This window comes from Lagenorhynchus albirostris, chromosome 16 (assembly GCF_949774975.1).
Source record: "Lagenorhynchus albirostris chromosome 16, mLagAlb1.1, whole genome shotgun sequence".
Lineage (NCBI taxonomy): Eukaryota > Metazoa > Chordata > Mammalia > Artiodactyla > Delphinidae > Lagenorhynchus > Lagenorhynchus albirostris.
In genome coordinates, this window is record NC_083110.1 from 72,573,860 (window position 1) to 72,594,149 (window position 20,290).

General features: G+C 54.6%; 1 protein-coding gene across 5 annotated transcripts in view; it reads left to right on the plus strand.

Annotated features, from left to right (window-relative positions):
* GRK5 (G protein-coupled receptor kinase 5) overlaps positions 1 to 20,290 on the plus strand; it is a 225,034-nt gene that overhangs the window by 191,042 nt on the left and 13,702 nt on the right. For all 5 annotated transcript variants that reach the window (XM_060127069.1, XM_060127070.1, XM_060127071.1 and 2 more), the window contains 8 exons: positions 3,014 to 3,114; positions 4,881 to 4,973; positions 11,008 to 11,071; positions 11,970 to 12,110; positions 13,693 to 13,883; positions 16,580 to 16,617; positions 18,340 to 18,429; positions 20,037 to 20,245. In XM_060127069.1, the coding sequence (XP_059983052.1) occupies positions 3,014 to 3,114; positions 4,881 to 4,973; positions 11,008 to 11,071; positions 11,970 to 12,110; positions 13,693 to 13,883; positions 16,580 to 16,617; positions 18,340 to 18,429; positions 20,037 to 20,245 (927 nt within the window). The remainder of the gene's footprint in view (positions 1 to 3,013; positions 3,115 to 4,880; positions 4,974 to 11,007; positions 11,072 to 11,969; positions 12,111 to 13,692; positions 13,884 to 16,579; positions 16,618 to 18,339; positions 18,430 to 20,036; positions 20,246 to 20,290) is intronic.

Consider the following 20,290-nt stretch of genomic DNA (forward strand, 5'->3'; position numbering starts at 1 on the left):
TTCCCCCCGCCCCTCTGAGCCCAGTGGCTCACTGCCCTGAGCTGCAAAATCTCCTATATAAGTTCTATCTGCCTCTGCTGGAGGGTCATGGTGCCAGGTCAGCCCACGGCTAGGGTCACACCTCAGGGGACTCCTGGGAGATGGGGGTGGGTGACGGCAGCACAGGTGGCCCAGACACCCCACCACCTCCAACCGTACTTACTCTAGACCCACCCAACCTGGTGTAAATCCCCTCTCTGCTGCTTGTTGGCTGGGTGACCTTGGGCAAATGTCTTAACCTTGCTGAACCTCAGTTTCCTCATCTGTGAAATGAACATCATAATAGTATCCACCTCACAGAGCCAGAAGGAATATTGAATGAAAGAATGTGTTGGCCTCAATAGATGGAAACCGTTGCTACCCATTATATTAATTATACTGGTTTTAAATATTGGGCCTATAGAAACATTTCATTTGGTGGAGGAGAAAAGAAATTTGCTGATAAAAAAGTTTGAGAGCCATTGAGTTCCATCCATCCAACTTATTTTATACATCACCTGTAGCCAAGAGAGGCAAAGGAACTTTTCTGTGTGGATATGACCTTATTTATGTCTTACTGGAGAAGAAGTGCTTTGAGGTCAAGGACCACCCTGGCTTCACATTTTAACACCCCTCCCCGTGCATGTGCCCAACACCAGGCCGGGCCACTGCACGTGAGGGTGGGTCCTCCCTGGCTGAACTCCATGACAAAGTGTGCGTCTGAGTGCATACAGGTGGCAACTCGGGTGCCTTTCTGAGGTCCCAGAAATGGTTCTGTTTCTCCCCATGGCACGCCCACCCAGCGTCTCTGCGCTTTGCTGACTCACGGCAGGGTTAAGACCACACCCTGGCATACTGTGTTTCATCTTGCTTACTAACAGATATATGCGGGGCACCAATTCTGTGCCAGGCACGGGGCCCTTCAAACCAAAACTGCCCCAGCCGTCAGGTCTCTTCCTGAAGCCAGTTCACCCGTGGCCTCGGTGGCTTGTCCTAATATTTGACTGCTTTGAAGTAGCCTGGAATCATTGATCCCCAAGAGACAGCTGCCAGGATTCGAAGCAAGTTCCCCAAGTCTCAGAAGCAAAAATGACCAACCCCCAATTGTCAAATCGTGAAGGGCCTGTAGGGCATCTCTGGAGCTGTTCCCTCCTGTTACAGAGGAGGAGATGGAGGCATGCAATGGCCAAGGGCAGAGGGCAGAGCAGAGCTCGGGACTTCTTCCCCAGCCGTGAGCATCCGTTCTGCAAAACGCGCAGCAGTTGCTCCAGAAGCCAGCGCTCTACTTGTCGCTCTTCTGATGTCTCGTTCATTGAGTTGTGTTGTTGTTGTTGTTGTTTTGCGGTACGCGGGCCTCTCACTGCTGTGGCCTCTCCCGTTGCGGAGCACAGGCTCCGGACGCGCAGGCTCCGCGGCCGTGGCTCACGGGCCCAGCCGCTCCGCGGCACGTGGGATCCTCCCGGACCGGGGCACGAACCCGCGCCCCCTGCGTCGGCAGGCGGACTCTCAACCCCTGCGCCACCAGGGAAGCCCTCGTTCATTGAGTTTTTAGTGTGGGGAGAGGGGGATTGTCCAGGGCAAAGTGGGATGGAAGGTGGGGCGAAGGTGCCGCCCCCCAGGATTGGCGACGGCAGCCCTCGGGAGATGCGCTCTGAGCCTGCAGGGTCGGGTAATGCCTGCGCTTGGGTGTGCAGGCGGCATATACGGGCACAGCGGCCGCCCCAACACACACACCTGAGGCCTCCCCCGCTCGGGGCCTAGGTGAAAGCCCGCAGAGAGGACCAGAGAGGAGAGGACCCGGCTAGGGGAGAAAGGAAGAAGGAAAGAACTCAGGAATGGGGGCATTCAGGACACTGGGGAGGTTTCATTCACCAGAGCCATGCCAGGCTGCTGTGGGCACCCCCTCCAGCCCCAGAATCAAACCCCCCAGAGACACCACCCGGTGGGCTTAATCAGCCCCCAAGTTACAGTTCAATAGCTGGGAAGAGAAAGCAAGCCTTTCAGATTTCAGCATCTTTAGGGGGAGAAAGACGTGCCTACATCCTGTGCTTTGGAGCCCACTCCTGGCAGTTTTCTCTGTTATCCCTGTAGTTGATTAAAGACCCACCTGGTGAGTAAAGAGCCGGCAGACGGTGAATGAAGCGGGGAGGGGAAGGGGTGGCCGGGCTGCCTCTGGCTGTCTCTGCACCTCCCCAAGGGGGCTGCCGCTCCTGGGTAGGACCAGAACCTCTTGGAACTGTCCCTTCGAACTTGAAACATTCAGGCCAGGCAGCTTAACTGGAAGGAGAACGAAATGACAGGGCTGACATCTATTGCACGCTTTCTGCTGCCTGCCAGGATCCGGGCCAAATGCTTGACCCAAAGGCTTCATTGATTAATTCCTGGAGGAACAATTATTACTGACCATCCTCCTGATAACAGCCAGGCTGTACCAAGACCAGGGTCCCAGAGCTACAGCAGCGGATGTGGGAGTGGCATGCAGACCTACCAACGCCGAGGCCGTGCCGGTGTCACATCCCTCCCCTTGCCGCTGAGCCGTCCGTCCACCTGCCCCTTTGCCTAGTCCAGACCCTTTCACACATGGCCTCGAGGCCGGGCAGGGGGCCGTCTCATGTCTGCCCTCTGGGGACGCAGCCCCACACCCCAGTGGCTAAGGGACTGGGGCAGCTCCGAGGGGCTCCCTACACTGTGAGGCTGACATCTCCCACTCGGTTCTGACCGCAGTCCAGGACGCAGGGATGTCGTGATCCATGTTGCAGAGCGGGGCTCAGAGGAGCCACGTAGCCTTACGAGGTCACACGCGGTGTCCGTGGCAGAGCCTGAAATCTGACCCTGAGTCCCGGCTGGTTCACCACCTTCCAGCCCAGCCACCTTGCCAGACTGCCTACCACGGTGCAGGGGCCCAGGACCAGGTGTGGGTAGGAGGGGCCCCCGAGGCCACCTGGCGCCCTGCCCTCTCCCTCACTGATACCTCCTCTCCTCTTCCTCCCTGCAGTCCCCAGTTTTCATCGCCCAAGTTGGCCGGGACCTGGTCTCCCAGACGGAGGAGAAGCTCCTTCAGAAACCCTGCAAAGAACTCTTTTCTGCCTGTGTGCAGTAAGTGCTCCGGCCGCCGGCCTCCCTCCCTGCTTCCCGGCCCGGGGCATCAGGCCCCACCACCTCCCCTCGGGCCGCCACACAGTCACCAGGCAAGGGGCTGCCTCTAGCCTCCACCTGAGCGCTGGGCACCCAGGGCAGGTCTATCAGTGCCTGAGGGCCCAGCCAAGCCACCCAGCGCTTGTACAGTTCTCATGAAGGGAAAAGATACCAGGGTGCCAAGTCCAAAGAGAACATCTGCTTCAGATGGTGTCGAAAGCAAATTGCTCTCCAGGCTGTGGAGACAGAGGAATGTGCACGGATCTGACCCAGTCTGGGTGGTTTGGAAATCCTTCCCAGGTCCCCCCCACACCCACTCCTGCCCCCATCACTGCACGGATCTGACCCAGTCTGGGTGGTTTGGAAATCCTTCCCAGGTCCCCCCCACACCCACTCCTGCCCCCATCACTGCCACCCACCAGCGCTGCTGCAGGAGCTGGGCTGCAGGCTGCCCTCTCAGCCACACCCCATCACCTTGTTGCAGGCTGTACGGCAACCATAATGGGACGTGAGACAAGTCAGTGGGTGTGGGGCGAGCCGTGCACCCATTAAGCGCCACCATGAAGGCTTAAGCAGCTAGGCTCACACCCGTTCCTGTGCCCACACACGCACCCTCCCTGTAGGCTGACGTGCAGCCGCACGAACATACGTACGTGCCAAGATCACAGCTGGCGTGACGGCGCCATGTTCAGACTCTGCACCCCAGACATTAGTTGAGCGCCTGCTGTGTGCCTGGCACGATGCTGCGTGGGGGAGGCCTTGCGAGCAAGAACCCAGTCCTGCCTCCACGGCTTATTGCCAGCGCCCCATGCGCTCACCATGGGAAGAGCTGGGACATTCAGGGGCGCCAACGTGGGGCCCAGCCCTGTGGCAGGTGCTGGAGAGGGCCCACCGTGAGCAGAAACAAGCCTGGTTGCTGCCCTCCTGGAGATGTCCGAGGGTCAGCTCTGACGGCGGGTGAGGTCCCTGGGCTGCCCCCTGACCTTGAGGGAGTGGCCGTCCTGGCCCCCGACGCCAGCCCCTGTTCAGGTTTGGCAGGGCACAGCCTCCAACGAGCCCCAGCTCTGCGTGTCGCCTCCCTTCCCCGGGTCCCAAGTGTCTGGGCTCGACTGGTCAGCGTGGCCACTTTTTAAAGGGAAGAAGCCCAGTTCAGAGCCCTCCAGGGCCTGGCCTAGAGCCTGGCCCATAGCAGGTGACCCGTAAATCCTGCTGCAGGGTTGAAAACCTCCCAGGGGCTTCACTGGTCCCGACCAAATCTAGGGCCTGCGCCCCTCTGCCCCTTCCCAAGACACCCAATCCCTCCATTGCACATCGTTAAATATTCCTCTGTTCTCATCTCAGTTCCTGTCCCTTCTTCAGAGAGATCTCCCTGACACCCCCCGGGACCTCGCTTACCCCACTTCACGATAACATGCCCCTGGGGTCGTTTATTTGTTATTTGCCGTGTGTGTCCCCCATCATGCTCCCTGCTGTATCCCGGAACTAGAGCAAACCCCCAAGGCAACTACTTACTAAAGGTTTGCAGGGTCGGTCAATCTCAAACAACCTTTGTAGAATGGTGGAGCCTCTCTCCACTCCTGCTGCATCTGTCGGAGGCCCCTGTGTATTTGCATTTCCAAAGTCTGGAAGTGGATGAGGCCAGGCTATAAGCTGCTGGTTATGGCTCTGCCCACCTGCTCCAAGGTCAGGGTTGTAAAACGTTCATCTGTTTGTTCCCTCTGAGCTAGGTCTGTCCACGACTACCTGAGGGGAGAACCCTTCCACGAGTACCTGGACGGCATGTATTTTGATCGGTTTCTCCAGTGGAAGTGGTTGGAAAGGTGAGTGCTCCCTGGGCACAGCCCCCCAACACACACACGCACACACACACACGCACACACACACATACACACACACGAGTGTGTGCCCGTGTGTGTGTGCGTGTGTGTGTGTGTGTGTGTGTGCGCGCGGGGGGTATTGGTTTTTCACCTAAGTCCTGTAGAAGTCTGTTACGTCCCCTGGGCCCATGGTTCAGATAAAATTCAGCGTTCTCTGCCTGTTAATTAAGTTCTTGTGTATTCTAGAAATGCTGTGTGCTTATTAACATCACACACACACACGCTCATGCAGACACACGCATACACTCAGCCTCCTGTTCTTACTTTTTGGGGTCACCGTCTTTGGGAATTCTTTCTCTGCCAGCAAATAAAGAGCTGCCATATTCTTTGTTTTTTCTTTTTTAACATCTTTATTGGGGTATAATTGCTCTACAACGGTGTGTTAGCTTCTGCTGTATAACAAAGTGAAACAGTTACACATATACATATGTTCCCATATCTCTTCCCTCTTGCATCTCCCTCCCTCCCACCCTCCCTATCCCACCCCTCTAGGTGGTCACAAAGCACCGAGCTGATCTCCCTGTGCTACGCGGCTGCTTCCCACTAGCTATCTACCTTACGTTTGGTAGTGTGTATATGTCCATGCCTCTCTCCCGCCTTGTCACAGCTTACCCTTCCCCCTCCCCATATCCTCAAGTCCATTCTCCAGTAGGTCTATGTCTTTATTCCTGTCTTACCCCTAGGTTCTTCATGACATTTTTTTTTCTTAAATTCCATATATATGTGTTAGCATACGGTATTTGTCTTTCTCTTTCTGACTTACTTCACTCTGTATGACAGACTCTAGGCCTATCCACCTCATTACAAATAGCTCAATTTCATTTCTTTTTATGGCTGAGTAATATTCCATTGTATATATGTGCCACATCTTCTGTATCCATTCATCTGATGATGGGAGCTGCCATATTCTTAGAAAGATTTGCACATCCCTCATGTAACCCAGCCCCCTATTGATGGACATGGAGGTTTCCCTCAATTTTGTGTGCAGCCTTCCCGAAGTAGTGAATAACTTTGTACATACATCTTTATTTTTGCAAATACATCCATAGAAATTCCTAGCAGATGGGAATTCCCTGGCAGTCCAGTGGTTAGAACTCGGTGCTTTCACTGCTGGGATCTGGGTTCAAGCCCTGGTCGGGGAACTAAGATCCCTCAAGCCACTCAGCGTGGCCACAAAAGAAAAAAAGAAAGAAAAAGAAAGAAAGAAATTCCTAGCAGAGGAATTCCAGGGGCAAGGTTTTCCGCTGTGAGGGACTGCTAGATTGCCCCCCCAAACTGCTGCCCGATTCCCAGTCCTGCCGGCGCCCGGGCGCTCGCTTGTCCTCAGATTCAGCAACACTCTTCTTCGTGCGTGAGAGCCGGGTTTCCTTCTTGTTTATCTCTTCACCTCTAATCACGGGTGAGACCGAGCATCTTTTCATGTGTTCCATTTGCCGCCTTATTCTCTGCAAAGTGCTCTCACACACACGGTGATGACTTGGCCAGGCAGAGGTGACCTCCGTGTGACTGACAAGGAAGGAGAGGCAGGGAGGATGTGGCTTGCTGGGTCACCCGGCAGGGATTAGTGCAGCCAAGGAGGGGACCCTGGCCCAGGACCGCCAGAGCGGTGCTCTGCCCACCACAGCGTCCCAGGATTTGCAGGAGAGGGCAATGCTTACATTAAATCCATGCTGGGTTAGCTGGTAGGTGAGGGTGGGAGTTTCCCCTCCCACTGCCCAAGGTTCCTGTGCCCCAGGGGCCTGGCACTCACTGCCATCTGGGTATCTGGGCCGTGGTCAGAAAGCAAGGAGCCCTTCTGCTCCTGCATGTATATCGGCATCTGTGCTGGCCAAGTCCCCTGCAGACGCTTAGGACACATACCTGTGGGACATGAACCCCCGAAAAGCCGAATTCACAGCACTCCCTGCCCACTTCAGGAAGCCCTGAGGAAACACCCTGCCCTGTAGCCTCTGGGGGACGTCTCTCTCCACCCTGACCCATGGGGGTGACAGAGAGAGCAGTGGACGGTCTTCTCTGTTGGTGCACTGCCTGCCACTGGCCGCCTTGCCCGTGCACGTCATGCCTCCAGGAGATGGAAAAGCCAAGCGTGGGCCACCAGGGGCCCACAGCCTGGGTCTGAGTCCCAGCTCTGCCTCCTCCCTAGGGGCTGGGGGAGGAATGCTCTCCACATCTTGGTTTCCTCACCTGTAATGTGGGGATAATAACACTGCTTGCCTTATAGGCATGGGGTGAGGGTGAGGTGAGATAGCACCGCACACATCAACAAAGCCAGCCTTTGGGCCTTGGGAAGTAAACTGCTGAATGTAATTGTTGGGATGAGTCGTCACTGAGCACATTGGCATCACCATTGCCGTCTCCTCCCCCTTCTGATATTGGAGGGAGCAGCTGACCCTTGCGGAGGACAGTCTGGTGGGCAGGTATTCATCTTGCCCCACCTGCCACTCTGGAGCCCTGGGCTGTGTAACACAACCCCACCTTCCTGGGGTGGCAGAGTCAGGACACCGAAAGTGGGCTCTGCAGCAGGCTTCCTGGACTCCACTTCCAACCCAGCTACTTACCAGCCGTGACCTTGGGCATCTCATTTCACCTCTCAAAGCCTAAGCGTTCTCATCTGCAGAATGAGGACAGTAATAGTCTCACCTCCTGAGACTCGTGTGAGGATTACATGAGTCTATGTATAAGCTGCTTCAAGCAATGGGGATTGTTACCATAGAGACCCCCAGAAGGGGCTGTGTCCTTTATCCCAAGAGTTCTAATAATGACATCTGACACTCAGCAGCTTACAAAAAGCCTTCAGATGCATATACCCTTTTACTGAAGATGCAAGGCTCAGAGAGGTTGATGGGTTGGCCCTGGGTCACACAGCAATGGCCTGGCAAGGGTGGAGCCTGAAGCCCAGGTCCCTCACTCAAGTCCTTCACTCTTAGCCCACCCAGCACTCCTGTTCCAATGGAAGCCTTTAGCTGTGGCCACTGGCTTTCACTTTACGTGTCAGTACCAAACACATGAGATGGAGAAATGGACTTTTAAAATCTGCGTGCTGACTTCAAAGAAGTTATGCCCTTTTGAGGGCGTTAAGCTGTTGAAGCCAGCAGGGCAGGACCCTGGCCTAGAAATGCCCTAAATGACTGACAGCACCCCGCCTTCCCCCCCCCTCCCTTTTTTTTCTTGCTAAAATGATCATGGCCTGTTGGTGCTGTACTGTTGAAATATTAAAGGGATTTTTTTCCCTCCCAAGGTTAACCAAGAAATTCCTCGGAAATTGTATTACACTCATTTCCCCCAGCAGAGGAGCTCTGCGGTAATGTCGACCGACTGTTTGTTCTCCGCGTATCGTAAACTGTTAGGCCTGGACGCCTTCATGTGGTTTCGAGGGCAGCTGGAAGAAACGCTTCCCAGGGCCACATGGCAGATGCAGGCGCATGGCAGGTTTGCTCTAGGCCGGCTACTCATGTGTAAGATGCAGAGCAACGGGGAGTTCTGCCCAGGGGCAGCCTGGGCCCCGCTTCCTAAAGAAACACCGGAGAAGAGAGAGTGAGTCGAAGCACATGAATTCGAGACAGGCGTGCCAGGGAGTGCTCCGGAGGTTTCAGGGCTGTCCTAAGAGAACAGAGTGGTGCCGAAGCTGTGATTTCTGGGGAATCCCAAATCCTCTTCAGGACCCAGCAGCGAGAAGAGTTTCCACGGAAGATTCATTCAACAGCTGCTGGGCGACCAGAGGCTCACTGCTCTTTCTCGAGCAAAACCAGTTCTTTGGCCCAATTCAGTCTCACACCAATCCCCGCCCTGGTTAAGACTCTTGGGGTGGGGTTGGGGGATGCTCAAAAATAGTCCTAGAGGGGCTTCCCCGGTGGAGCAGTGGGTGAGAGTCCGCCTGCCGATGCAGGGGACACGGGTTCATGCCCCGGTCCGGGAAGATCCCACATGCCGCAGAGCGGCTGGGCCCGTGAGCCATGGCCGCTGAGCCTGCGTGTCTGGAACCTGTGCTCCGCAACGGGAGAGGCCACCACAGTGAGAGGCCCGCGTGCCACAAAAAAAAAAAAAAAAAAAAAAAAAATAGTCCTAGAGAGCCAAGAACCAATTTTAACGTCGTAAAAGCTGCTTGTTCTTATCCGTGAATCAACTGATGAACATTTAGGTTGTTTCCATGTCTTGGCTATTGTGAATAATTCTGCAATGAATGTAGGAGTAAAATATTTAACGTTTATAAATGGGCCATTACTCAGCCTAAAAAAGAAGGAAGTCCTGCCATTTAATGACAACGTGGATGGACCTGGAGGTCGTTGTGCTAAAGTGAAATAAGCCAGACACGAAAAACGAGTACTGCATGACCTCACTTACATGTGGGATCTAAGATATTCAGACCCATAGAAGTAGAGAGCAGAGTGGTGGCTGTCAGGGGTGGGGAGGGCTTGGAGAAATGGGAGATGTTGGTCCAGGGCACAAGGTTTCAGTTATGCAAGATGAATAAGTTCTGGGGATCTCCTTTACAACATGGGGACAGTAGTTAATGGTACTGTATTATTTACTTAAAATTTGCTAAGTGGGTAGATCTTAAGTGTTCTTAGAAGAAAGGAAGGAAGGAAGAAAGTACGGAAAAAAGGGAGGGAGGGGGGAATGTTAATTTTGTGAGGTGACAGAATGTTAATTAGCTTGATTGGGTAATCATTTCACAATGTATACATATATCAAAACATCAAGTTGTACACTCTTTGTCAATTATACCTCACTAAAGCCGAAAAGAAGAGGGGGAAAACCTGATTTTCCTTAGCCAAACAGGCCAGCGATGAAAAAGCACACACTGTCTGCAAGGTGGAGTCCTTTGCTGCAACTAAATGGCCATTTACTTATTTACCCCACAAGTCCCATCCTTGGCTCCCGATCAGAGGCTTGTCTCATTAGACATTATAAATGGCTTTGGTGGGGCTTCCCTGGTGGCGCAGCGGTTGAGAATCTGCCTGCCAGTGCAGGGGACACGGGTTCGAGCCCTGGTCGGGAAAGATCCCACATGCCGCGGAACAACTAAGCCCATACGCCATAACTACTGAGCCTGCAATCTAGAGCCCGCGAGCCACAACTACTGAGCCCGCGTGCCACAACTACTGAAGCCCACGTGACTAGAGCCCATGCTCTGCAATGAGAGAAGCCCACGCACCGCAACGAAGAGTAGCCCCCTGCTCGCTGCAACTAGAGAAAGCCCGTGCACAGCAGTGAAGACCCAACGCAGCCAAAAATAAATAAATATTTTTTAAAGAATGGCTTTGGCTAATTAAAATGGGGAGTCGGGAGACACAAAAAGATTAGTCATAAATACGGCTTTTGGCAGACAGGGTCTTCTCGTGTTCTGGGGCTCAGGGGGGTTACATATAGCACAGCGCCCTCGGTGGCGGGAAGCCTGGGAACTGCCGTGAGAGAGTAACCAGACTGGACCTGGGGACCAGCAGTCTGTGCCCACAGGAGGCCGGGTCTTCCCGGGGCAAGTCTGCAGGAAGGAATAGCTCGGGCGCCCCAGGACGGGAGGTGCAGCCGTCCTGCCCTCCTGCCGTCCTGCCTGCAGGTGTGGGAGGGAGGGCTGCGGTTTCCTTTGTGGCCTCCGTGGGACACCAAGCCTCTGTGGCTCCTGGCCCCCTCCCCTCTCCCTGCACTGAGGACACAGCTTCCTCCTGAGTTTAGCCGCATGATTTGCATTTGGGAGAGAGAGGGGAACCACAGGGAAAGTGTGGTGAAACAGCCTCCGCTCAGCTCTTCCCTCCCAGTGCAGTCCTGAGGGCGGCAGCCTGGGATTTGAACACCCGGCCCCAGCCCCAGAGCAAGTCCTCGAGGGTCCCGTCTGCAGCGATGGTTCCAGGGGTCCCCGGGGCCTGGTCTGGCTGTTTGTGCCTGGCACTGGCTCTTTTCAATGCTGCCCTTGTCTGTTTCTTCTGGATTCTGCATCTTAATACTACAAGTCCCATGTTGGATTTTTGCTTTTTTCCAGGCAACCGGTAACCAAAAACACTTTCAGGCAGTACCGAGTACTAGGAAAAGGGGGCTTTGGGGAGGTAAGTGACTATCCACATATTCATGAAAAGTTTCTGGACTCTTGTCACCTTTTCTGTCCCTTCGGGCTTGGCCTGAAGTGTTCTAAGCATGGCTTCCGAGCGAATGGCTTGGTCATGCGCCCCCGATGGAGAAGGAGGGTGAGGCCGGGGCCTTGAGAAGGTCTGCTGTGTTTGAGGTGAGGAAGGAGGGTGTGTGTGGCAGGGCAGCTGAGCTGGAGCCAGCCTCAGGCAGGAGTCACGTCTGGAGAGGAGAAACGGGCGCTTTTGATTGTGTTTGGAGGGAGAAGGGAGGGCGTGAGGGGCTTAAGCATCCTGGCCACACCATGCTGTTAGTTTGCGCTGTTGTACTTAATCTGATTTTCCCAAGCCTTGTTATTCCCACTTTAGAGATGAGGAAGGCTGAAGTTCACAATGGTTAGGTGACCCAGGCAAGGTCACAGAGCTGAATAGGGGCAGAACTAAGACCAGACCCAAATGCCCTGGTTTCCATTCCTGTGAATTATACAGTCAGGGTTCGCAGGGGTCTCCCATCACTCCCCCCCCCGGAACAAGCCTCTCCTACCAGCAGCTGGTGCTTGCAAGTCCCCAGTTATCAATGGCTACATCTGGCTGGAAGCTTGGGACAGAGCAGATCTAGTTGCCCCTGAGAGAGGAACGGTTCTTTAGGCCTCAGCCAGCCATCTAAGCATTGGCGTAAATGGCTGATTCTGCACCTCAAGGACTAGGATTTGCCTAAGGTGCCGCCAAAGGCAGATCTCAAGGGCAGGGCCCTGGGAGCAGTGGGTCCACGGCCAGGCATCCTCCAAGCCCCAGAGACACAGCATCCTGGCCTTGAGGGAGCTTCACACTGGCCCTGTTTCACGTGCCGTGTGCCCTTGGCTTCCTTCTTGCCCCTCAGGTCTGTGCCTGCCAGGTTCGGGCCACGGGTAAAATGTACGCCTGCAAGCGCCTGGAGAAGAAGAGGATCAAAAAGCGGAAAGGGGAGTCCATGGCGCTGAATGAGAAGCAGATCCTGGAGAAGGTCAACAGTCGGTTTGTGGTGAGTGTCAGGGCCCCAGGGACAGGCCCCTTCCTGGTGACTGGGACTTCTGTCCCTTAAGTGTGACAGGTCCCCATCCCCCAGGGCATGGGATGCAGTGAGGGGTGGGTGGGCTGCAGAAAGGAGCCCGACACTCCCTCCATCACGAGGCACCTGGGGGTCAGCTGGGGCTGACAGTGGTCACCAAGCTAGCCTGGCTCCCCTCTGGGCGTGAGACCAGGCTTCTCTGAGCGCCTCCGTGGACAAAAGAGGCCCACGCGGGGCCCAGCCAAGGAGCTTTGTTTCCACAGACCCCTGTAGGCTGGTTTCATCACAGGAGACCGAAGTGTCAGGATCCTAGAGAGGCCCATCTGGTTTATACTCGTGTGTTACTGCATCCAGGCTAGGCTCTGCTGCGGTAACAGATCAACCCCAACTTGAAGTAGCTGAAAATGGCAACGGCTGTCCTTTTTCTCACCCCAAATCCCATCGGATCAGACCACCTTCCTTCATCTTCCAGCCACACCCTTCCCGGGAGTGTGGAGAGTGAGTGCTGGGGGCTCTGCACTGCCTCGGCTGCAGTGACACCCCTCACTTCCACCCACAGTCCTCAGCCAGAACCGGTCATGGCCAGGGACCAGCCAACCGCAGGGGAGGCTGGGAAATGTGGAGGAGGACTTGGGTATTTGGCCAGCTCTCAGTGTCACTGCCACTTGTTATTATAAAAAATAATATATGCTCCGGTAAAAAGTCAAACAGCACAGATGGGCGCAAAGTAAACATAAAAGCCTCCCTCTCTAAGTAACCATTCCAGACGTGTTTGATTCATGTACAGATTTTATTACTTTTAGCCAACGCGATCTTACTACAAATCTTAGGCTGCAGTGTTTTCCCCCTTAAATTGTAGAGCTTTTCCTACAACAGACCAACAGCTGCACCTCTTTTTTTTTTTTTTGCACCTCTTTTTTAAAGCTGTGCACCGTTCCCCAGATGCACAGGGAAGAGCTAGGCCACGACCTGTGCAGCCCGTCCCTACGATAGAAGTTGTTCCTGGTTTTGAAGCCACCGCAACAAATAAGGCTACCGTGTCCATCCTTCAGCATCCCTTTGGCATATTTCTGTGAGGGTGTCCGTGGGATGGACTCCTAGTGGAGGAATTGCTGTGTCAGAGGGTGTGTGCACGGCCCCCAGTTTCACTCCCACCAGCTCTGCGTGAGGGCGGGCCACGCCATCCACGTGGTGCTGCTGTCATCCCCCAGAGTGGGCTGGGCTTTACGAGGTGATACCCAAAGGGGGCAGAAGTTTTAACCACCTGATGCACACGCATGCTTTTGTGACGTAAAAATGCAGACACCGTCCTGTTGGGACCCCGGAAAGGTGCTGGCCTGCCCCTTCCAGCTTTGCCCCCTCACCTAGAACCACTGAATCTGATGGAGGGGCAGCAGCAGGGGCACCAGGAGGCTGTCAGGGCGCAGGGGGTGGCGTGAAGCTGCTGCAGCTCCTGCACCCTAGCCCTCCCGCCCAGCTTCAAGGCCCGGGAGGAGGAGTGGACGTGGTCAGAGGGTCCCCGGAACCCCACCGCAGGGCTGTCTTGTGCTCCCAGGTCAACCTGGCCTACGCCTACGAGACCAAGGATGCGCTGTGCTTGGTACTGACCATCATGAATGGGGGGGACCTGAAGTTCCACATCTACAACATGGGGAACCCGGGCTTCGAGGAGGAGCGTGCCCTGTTCTATGCGGCAGAGATCCTGTGCGGCCTGGAAGACCTCCACCGTGAGAACATCGTCTACAGGTGAGCGGGCTCCCCTCCCAGCGCCCCGCAACCCCGGTCCCCCCATCTGAGTCTGAGCAGGTGAGGCTGACCCTTCCATGCCCTGGACTGGACGCTCGACCCCACCCTGGGAGTCGAGGCCCGGGCATTGCCCTTGAGTCAGGCTCCTGCCCAGGAACCGAGTAAGGGAGGGAGGCCAAGTGTTCCGTCAAGAGTTGATGAGGTTGGGCCACTGTTCCCTTCCCAACCAGCGCCTGCGAAGCTCAGTGGAGCCTGGTGGCCTGATCCGGAACGAACCCCAGGAAGACTTTAGTAGGATCACCACCGCGGCAGGCATCAGAATGGACCCCGTTCCCTCCCACACCATCCAGCTTTTTAGGACCAGGTGTCCAGGTTCTGTGCGCGGTGGCCCTCAGACTCTCCTCACAGACCTCCTCTCAGAATTTTGAAAATCTGTGTGCCCTCATACATTTTACGTAGACATCTGAAATTGTCCATCATATGTTAAAAGAGTGGCTAATATTGATATTTTGAAATGGAGCTAAAGTGACATCACATTTCTAAAGGTATCCAGTGGAATCTGATTGCTGTAGCAAATTGATTTCCACCATCGTGCAGCTAAAAAAGCGCATGAAAACTCCTTAACGGTGAGGAGTTTTCTATCATTTTCTTCTCTACTCCCCTCCACCCCGACAGAATAGTTATTATAATGTAATATTTTTTTTGCATAAAAGTTATCGATTAGCATTCCACTCTGAAATATGTGGATGTATGTAAGATTTTTTTAAAATTTCCTTTGACCATAAGGCTCTAAGTGTTAAGATAATATATTCTGTTGAGTTGACCTTATAATTATTATTACTAGATCCCACCTCTAATTGGGATCTATGGTGACTGGCTCCAGAGCCATAGTCACATTTAGGAGTGGGGAGGAACCTGCTCTCCTTCTGTCAACTGAAGCCACCAGCACGTGGGGGACCCCCGCCCCCCAGCCGCTGGGGACAAACACCCCAGTTTGAAGACCTTTGCCATGGGGCTCTTGTCGGAGATTATCTTGGGAGCCCAAGAAGGTTTTGAAAGCAAGAGGAATGGTCTTGATGACGTGCCCTTCTCCCCACACCATCTCCCAATTTATGCTTTTGTTTTGTTTTCATTCAAGTGGGAAGAGAGTCAGAAAATGTTCCCTGAGGGTTGAAAAAAGAATCCTCCACTTGATTGCTTTTCTCTTAAAAAAAGAAAAAAGTCATCCCTCCAAATTCTAGCCCTTCTTCTATGGAGGAAGGGAACCATGGTGCCTCCCCGGCCCCGACCACTTGCCAGAGCCTCTCTGGGGGTGTGGATTTGTGCCCACTAGCCAGCTGTCTTTCCAACCCGGTGGTCGGTGGGGGCTGATTAATTGCAGTGATGACTCCTGCCCCATTTGGAATGGTTAACACACCAAAAGCATGCAAGTTAACAACAGCAACAGAAGTATGTCGTAATAAATAACTACATGCAAACACCAGTTATCACTTTGTGACGCTGCACCACTGGATTTGGGCACAGGAACTGCTCCGCATGAGGAGAGCTGCCCTCCCATTTGATGATCAAAGCCAGTTGGTTGAGAACCGAATCCTCGATCTAGATGCCATGTATCATCTGCCCGATGGCTTAACTGAGTTGCACACACTATCCTGTTATTCTTTAACTCGTGGAGAAAACCTTTTATTAATAAAACCAGGGCTTCCCTGGTGGCGCAATGGTTAAGAATCCACCTGCCAATGCAGGGGACACGGGTTCGAGCCCTGGTCCGGGAAGATCCCACATGCCGCGGAGCAACTAAGCCCGTGCACCACAGCTACTGAGCCTGCGCTCTAGAGCCCGTGCTCCACAACAAGAGAAGCCACTGCAATGAGTGGCCCGCGCACCGCAACGAAGAGTAGCCCCCACTCGCTGCAACTAGAGAAAGCCTGCGCGCAGCACAATGAAGACCCAACGTGGCCAAAAATTAATTAATTAATTAATAAAATAAAAACAGACACTTCTGCTGCCTCCCTCCCCCCCAGTGGGAGTGGAGAGGTTCCCTTTCACATGAGCACGATCATTTCATCAAAGAGAAGAGAGACGTTAGGGACAGGAGGAGGCGGCTGCGTCTACAGCCGTGCCTTCTGGCGGTGCTCTCTCCCAGGCTGTGGCTCAGCTGGAGTTGGGAGATGTGCCAGGCTCCTGGGGGCCCCCTCCCAAAGGGGGTGTTTGTCCTGGAGGTTACCGTTCTCTCCCTTACAATCCTCTGTCCCAATTCTGCGGCTGGTTCTTTGTCCTCAATAACTTCTCTGCTTTCATTCCCAGACCCTGCTCTGCCTTCAAGGCATCCTGAGACCTCAGGGTCTTCTCAGGCCTGGAGGAGTCTGTCACCACTCCAGCCAGAAGTGTTCTTAGCCCTGGGGCCATCAGTGTGTGGACAGGTGCCAGGACTAGCCTTTGCCTAACTTCCTTTTCAGTCACTCTCCAGGGTCAGGAAGGCACCTATGGCAAAAAGCAGCATTTGTTTTAAATTCCTGGAGGGAGAGAGGTTAGCACAAGATTGTCTTGACCCAGAGAGAGACCAGACCCCCTGAGCCCAGAGTCGGGAAGGAAACACTCAGGCCGGGTTGGCCCAAGGGGGTCCACCCAGATGCTGGTGTGCCCTTGCCTCCCAGAACAGCCACACTCACTTGCTGGTGATCTTTCCCTTTCAGAGATTTGAAACCTGAAAATATCCTGTTAGACGATTACGGTAAGTCAGGCAGCGGCCCGGGGATCCTTCTCCTGCTCTGCAGCTGAGGTGAGCGTCACAACCCAAAGGGAGCAGGGGTTCCCCCAGCGGAGACTCAGAGACACTGACCCGGGGTCCACGGGAGGGCAGAGGGCGTGGACAGAGCTCCCACCCGGCAAAGAAGCAGTGTGGGTCAGCCGAGAGGGAGGAGAGGGAGAGAGCGAGCAGTGAGTGAGGAGTCGAGAATTCCAGAGGCTCTGGGCCAGTACTTAACTCTCACACAGCTTCCCTGCACCTCATCTTCCTTGTTTGTGAAATAGAAACAGTGGGTCCTGCCCTGCCTGCTTCAGATGGTGGAGGGTGGTGGTGAGGTTCTGACAAGATAGCTTGAGGAGAAGTTGTTTTATCAACTGTAGCCAGCTATAAATGTGTTGGGCGTTATTACTTGTCTGTCACCTTGTTATTTTCTTGTGTGTTTGCACACACATGCACGGATAACAGGAGCCACCACAGCAGCCCCTCATGACTCTTCAGCCTCTCACGCCTGGGAAGGGGTTGTCACATCTTCTATCTAACTAGATCTTCTCATCTCTACAGAGGGGGCAGGGCTGACACCCCTGTACCCATTTTACAGATGATAAGATTGAGGCTCAGAGGAGCCAACCTGCCAAGGTCACTCACCCAGCAATATCAGTGGGGAGTTGAGACCAGAAACCAGTTCTCCCTGCCAGCACGCCCCAGACGTCAGGCAGCCCCAGGCTGATGGGAGAGAGAGAGGGAGGGAGGGAGGGAGGTTGTTCGTGATCAAGCGAAGAGGTTTGATTGTGATGCTGTCGTGTGGCGGAGCAGGCAGAGGGCTCAGGGCCCACCGCCCCTCTTTGGATGCGCCCAGTGCCCGCAGGGGGTCTTGCTGGTTCCAGAGCTGTGCCCACCACTGATCTGTGGCCCAGTGGCTGGAATCTGTGTGCTCGCTCCCCTGCCCCCTACCGTTCCTGCCTTTGTCAGGGGCCACTGAGCCAGGGGAATCCACTCAGCTGCAGCCTAGCGGGGTCTCTGGCGTTGGGCCTTGCTGAGGTCCAGGCTGGGAAGGAGGGTAGTGTTCCTCCCTGCAGGGTCAGATGAGGCCACGACCCTGCCAGCTGGGCCACTAGGAGAGACAGCACTGAGGCGAGCTCTCAGCACCACGTTGTCTCTGCCTTTGGGGGTCGGTCCTGGTCCAGGAGCTCCAATGCCTCCCCACAGTCTCTGCTAAGCCTGGGTGGCAGTGTCTCCAAAGGGAGAAAACAACCCCCAAAGACCAACAAGGCAGCACAGGGAGTTGCTTCCCAAATTGCTTTATGATTTTTCCCCTTAAGCAAATTGTTGCAAAATGTCAGGAGACTCTTACATTTTCCCATGAAGCAATCCCAGAATCAGGCCAAGGCATTTTAAACTTTGTGACATCAGCCTTCCAAGAAGCCCATTAGGGCATTTTATGAGGCAGGTCTGTAATCGTCTAACCAAATCCAGGCATCCTTTTCATCGTTAAGTTTTTCTCTGAAAAAGTAATACTTTACCCCTGTCCTCTGACACCTGGACTCTCCCAAGGGTCTGCAGTCACCCTGCCATGGCAGGTTCGGTACCACTCTTTCTAGGACAGATGAAATGCCAGGGGCCCATGGCAAGTCTGGGGCCCTGCCCAGGGTAGACCAGATGTCCACATGGCCATCCCAGGGACCTACTGACTCTGTTGTCCTCCCTCAGGCCACATTAGGATCTCGGACCTGGGCCTAGCTGTGAAGATCCCGGAGGGCGACCTGATCCGCGGCCGGGTGGGCACTGTCGGCTACATGGGTAAGTGTAGGCGCGGCCTCTCACCAAGCCCCACCCTCAGAGCCACTGGCCTCTTTGTGCAACTAGAAGTAGTCATGCTGGGAGGTGGGAGGTCTTAGCCAGGGTTCGGGGAGCATTGGGGCACCAGGGGCGCAACTTGACTTCACTGAGCTCTGCAGCTCCCACCCCTAGCCCCAGCTACATCTCTTGGGAGGGCAAGCCCCTCCCAAGGTCAGTGGCAGAGCTGACAAACAGCGCTGCCTGGGGGTGGGTGGAGTAGGGGTCTGCTGAGTTGGCAGACAGCCTTTCAGGGTGACCTCGAGAGGGGGGAGATCATTAGGAAGGGTCCAGAAAGGAGAGGAGCACCCCACCTACTGTGTCACAAGTACCATTTTAAGGAGAGACCGGCCTCGGGCTCCCTGCGCTGCATCCCCTGAGCCTTCTCTGAGACCATCATCCCGGGAGCTACGGGGAAGAGCCCCAGAGCTACACCGACCCCTGGAATGCTCCTGCCAATAAGGGATATTCCCTGGGCTTCCTTCTGCACATCTCCCACTCATAAGCCCACTCACACCAGGAGGTAGAGGACTCCTGAAAGCTCTGGGGGTGTGGGAACCTTGTTTTCCTCTACCGGGCTGTTGCCAGCGACACATGCTTAGGGTTCTAGACTTGGTCTCTGGTGCTCGAGGGTCCTTTTCAGGTTGCACGACATTGGAGGACCTCTGGGGTGTGTATCTGTGTGTATGTTGGGGGTATGTATACCCATGTGAATGCTGAGGGATGGATGGACAGATGACAGGTGGATAGATAAATAGATAGATAGATGACAGATGGATGGATGATGGATGGATGGATGGATTAATAAATGAGTGGATAGATGGATGGATGGGTGGATAGATAAATGGGTGGATGCATGATAGATGGGTGATGGGTAGATAGGTCCATCTGTGCACCTTTGTGTGTGTCTGCCTGTGCATCTGCGTCTTCTCCTCTTGCACAGAGTGTCTGCACAGCACACAGTGTTGTGTGCATACCAGCACATGTGTGGATGCATTTGCCTCCCTGGATGAATGTGGCCTGCCTGATGACCTGAACCTATCTTTTTTGCATTTCTATGGTGAATCTATAATTCATTTTATCAAAATGTTAGAGAAGCTATTTGAATTCCAGCTAAATTTAAAATCGTTTTACTTCGGGTGGACACACCATTCACTGTAACAAATATGTGTGCAGCACCTACTGTGTGTCAGGCGTCGTACCTGTCACCGGGCACAGCAGGGAATAAGGTGGCTCACAGTCTAGTGGGGGAGACATCAAGGGAACAGGTTGTTTCCATCCACTGTGGTCAGGCTTCTGAAGCCACAGTCAGGGTCCTGGGAGCACAGCAAAGAGCAACCAGGGCAGGCTCCCAGGAAGAGGTGGTATTTACAGCAGTTGGTAGACCAGGGTTGGCAGAGGGAAGAGGTCTGAGCCATCAAGCTCCAGGCCTTCTGTGAGCAGCAGCAGCACTCCTGGCTGCAGGACGTCCCGAGGCCCCGTTGACATCGCAGTCCTGGCCCCGTCTGCCCGGGCTCTGACCTGCCACCAGCTGTCTCTCACCTCTCCTCGCTTCCCTGCTCTGCCCCCAGCTCCAGAGGTCCTGAACAACCAGAGGTACGGCCTGAGCCCCGACTACTGGGGTCTGGGCTGCCTCATCTACGAGATGATCGAGGGCCAGTCGCCCTTCCGCGGCCGCAAGGAGAAGGTGAAGAGGGAGGAGGTGGACCGCCGGGTCCTGGAGACCGAGGAGGTATATTCGCACAAGTTCTCCGAGGAGGCCAAGTGCATCTGCAAAATGGTGAGCTCCCGGTGAGCCAGACGCTGCCCCGGGTCTGGTGTCCAG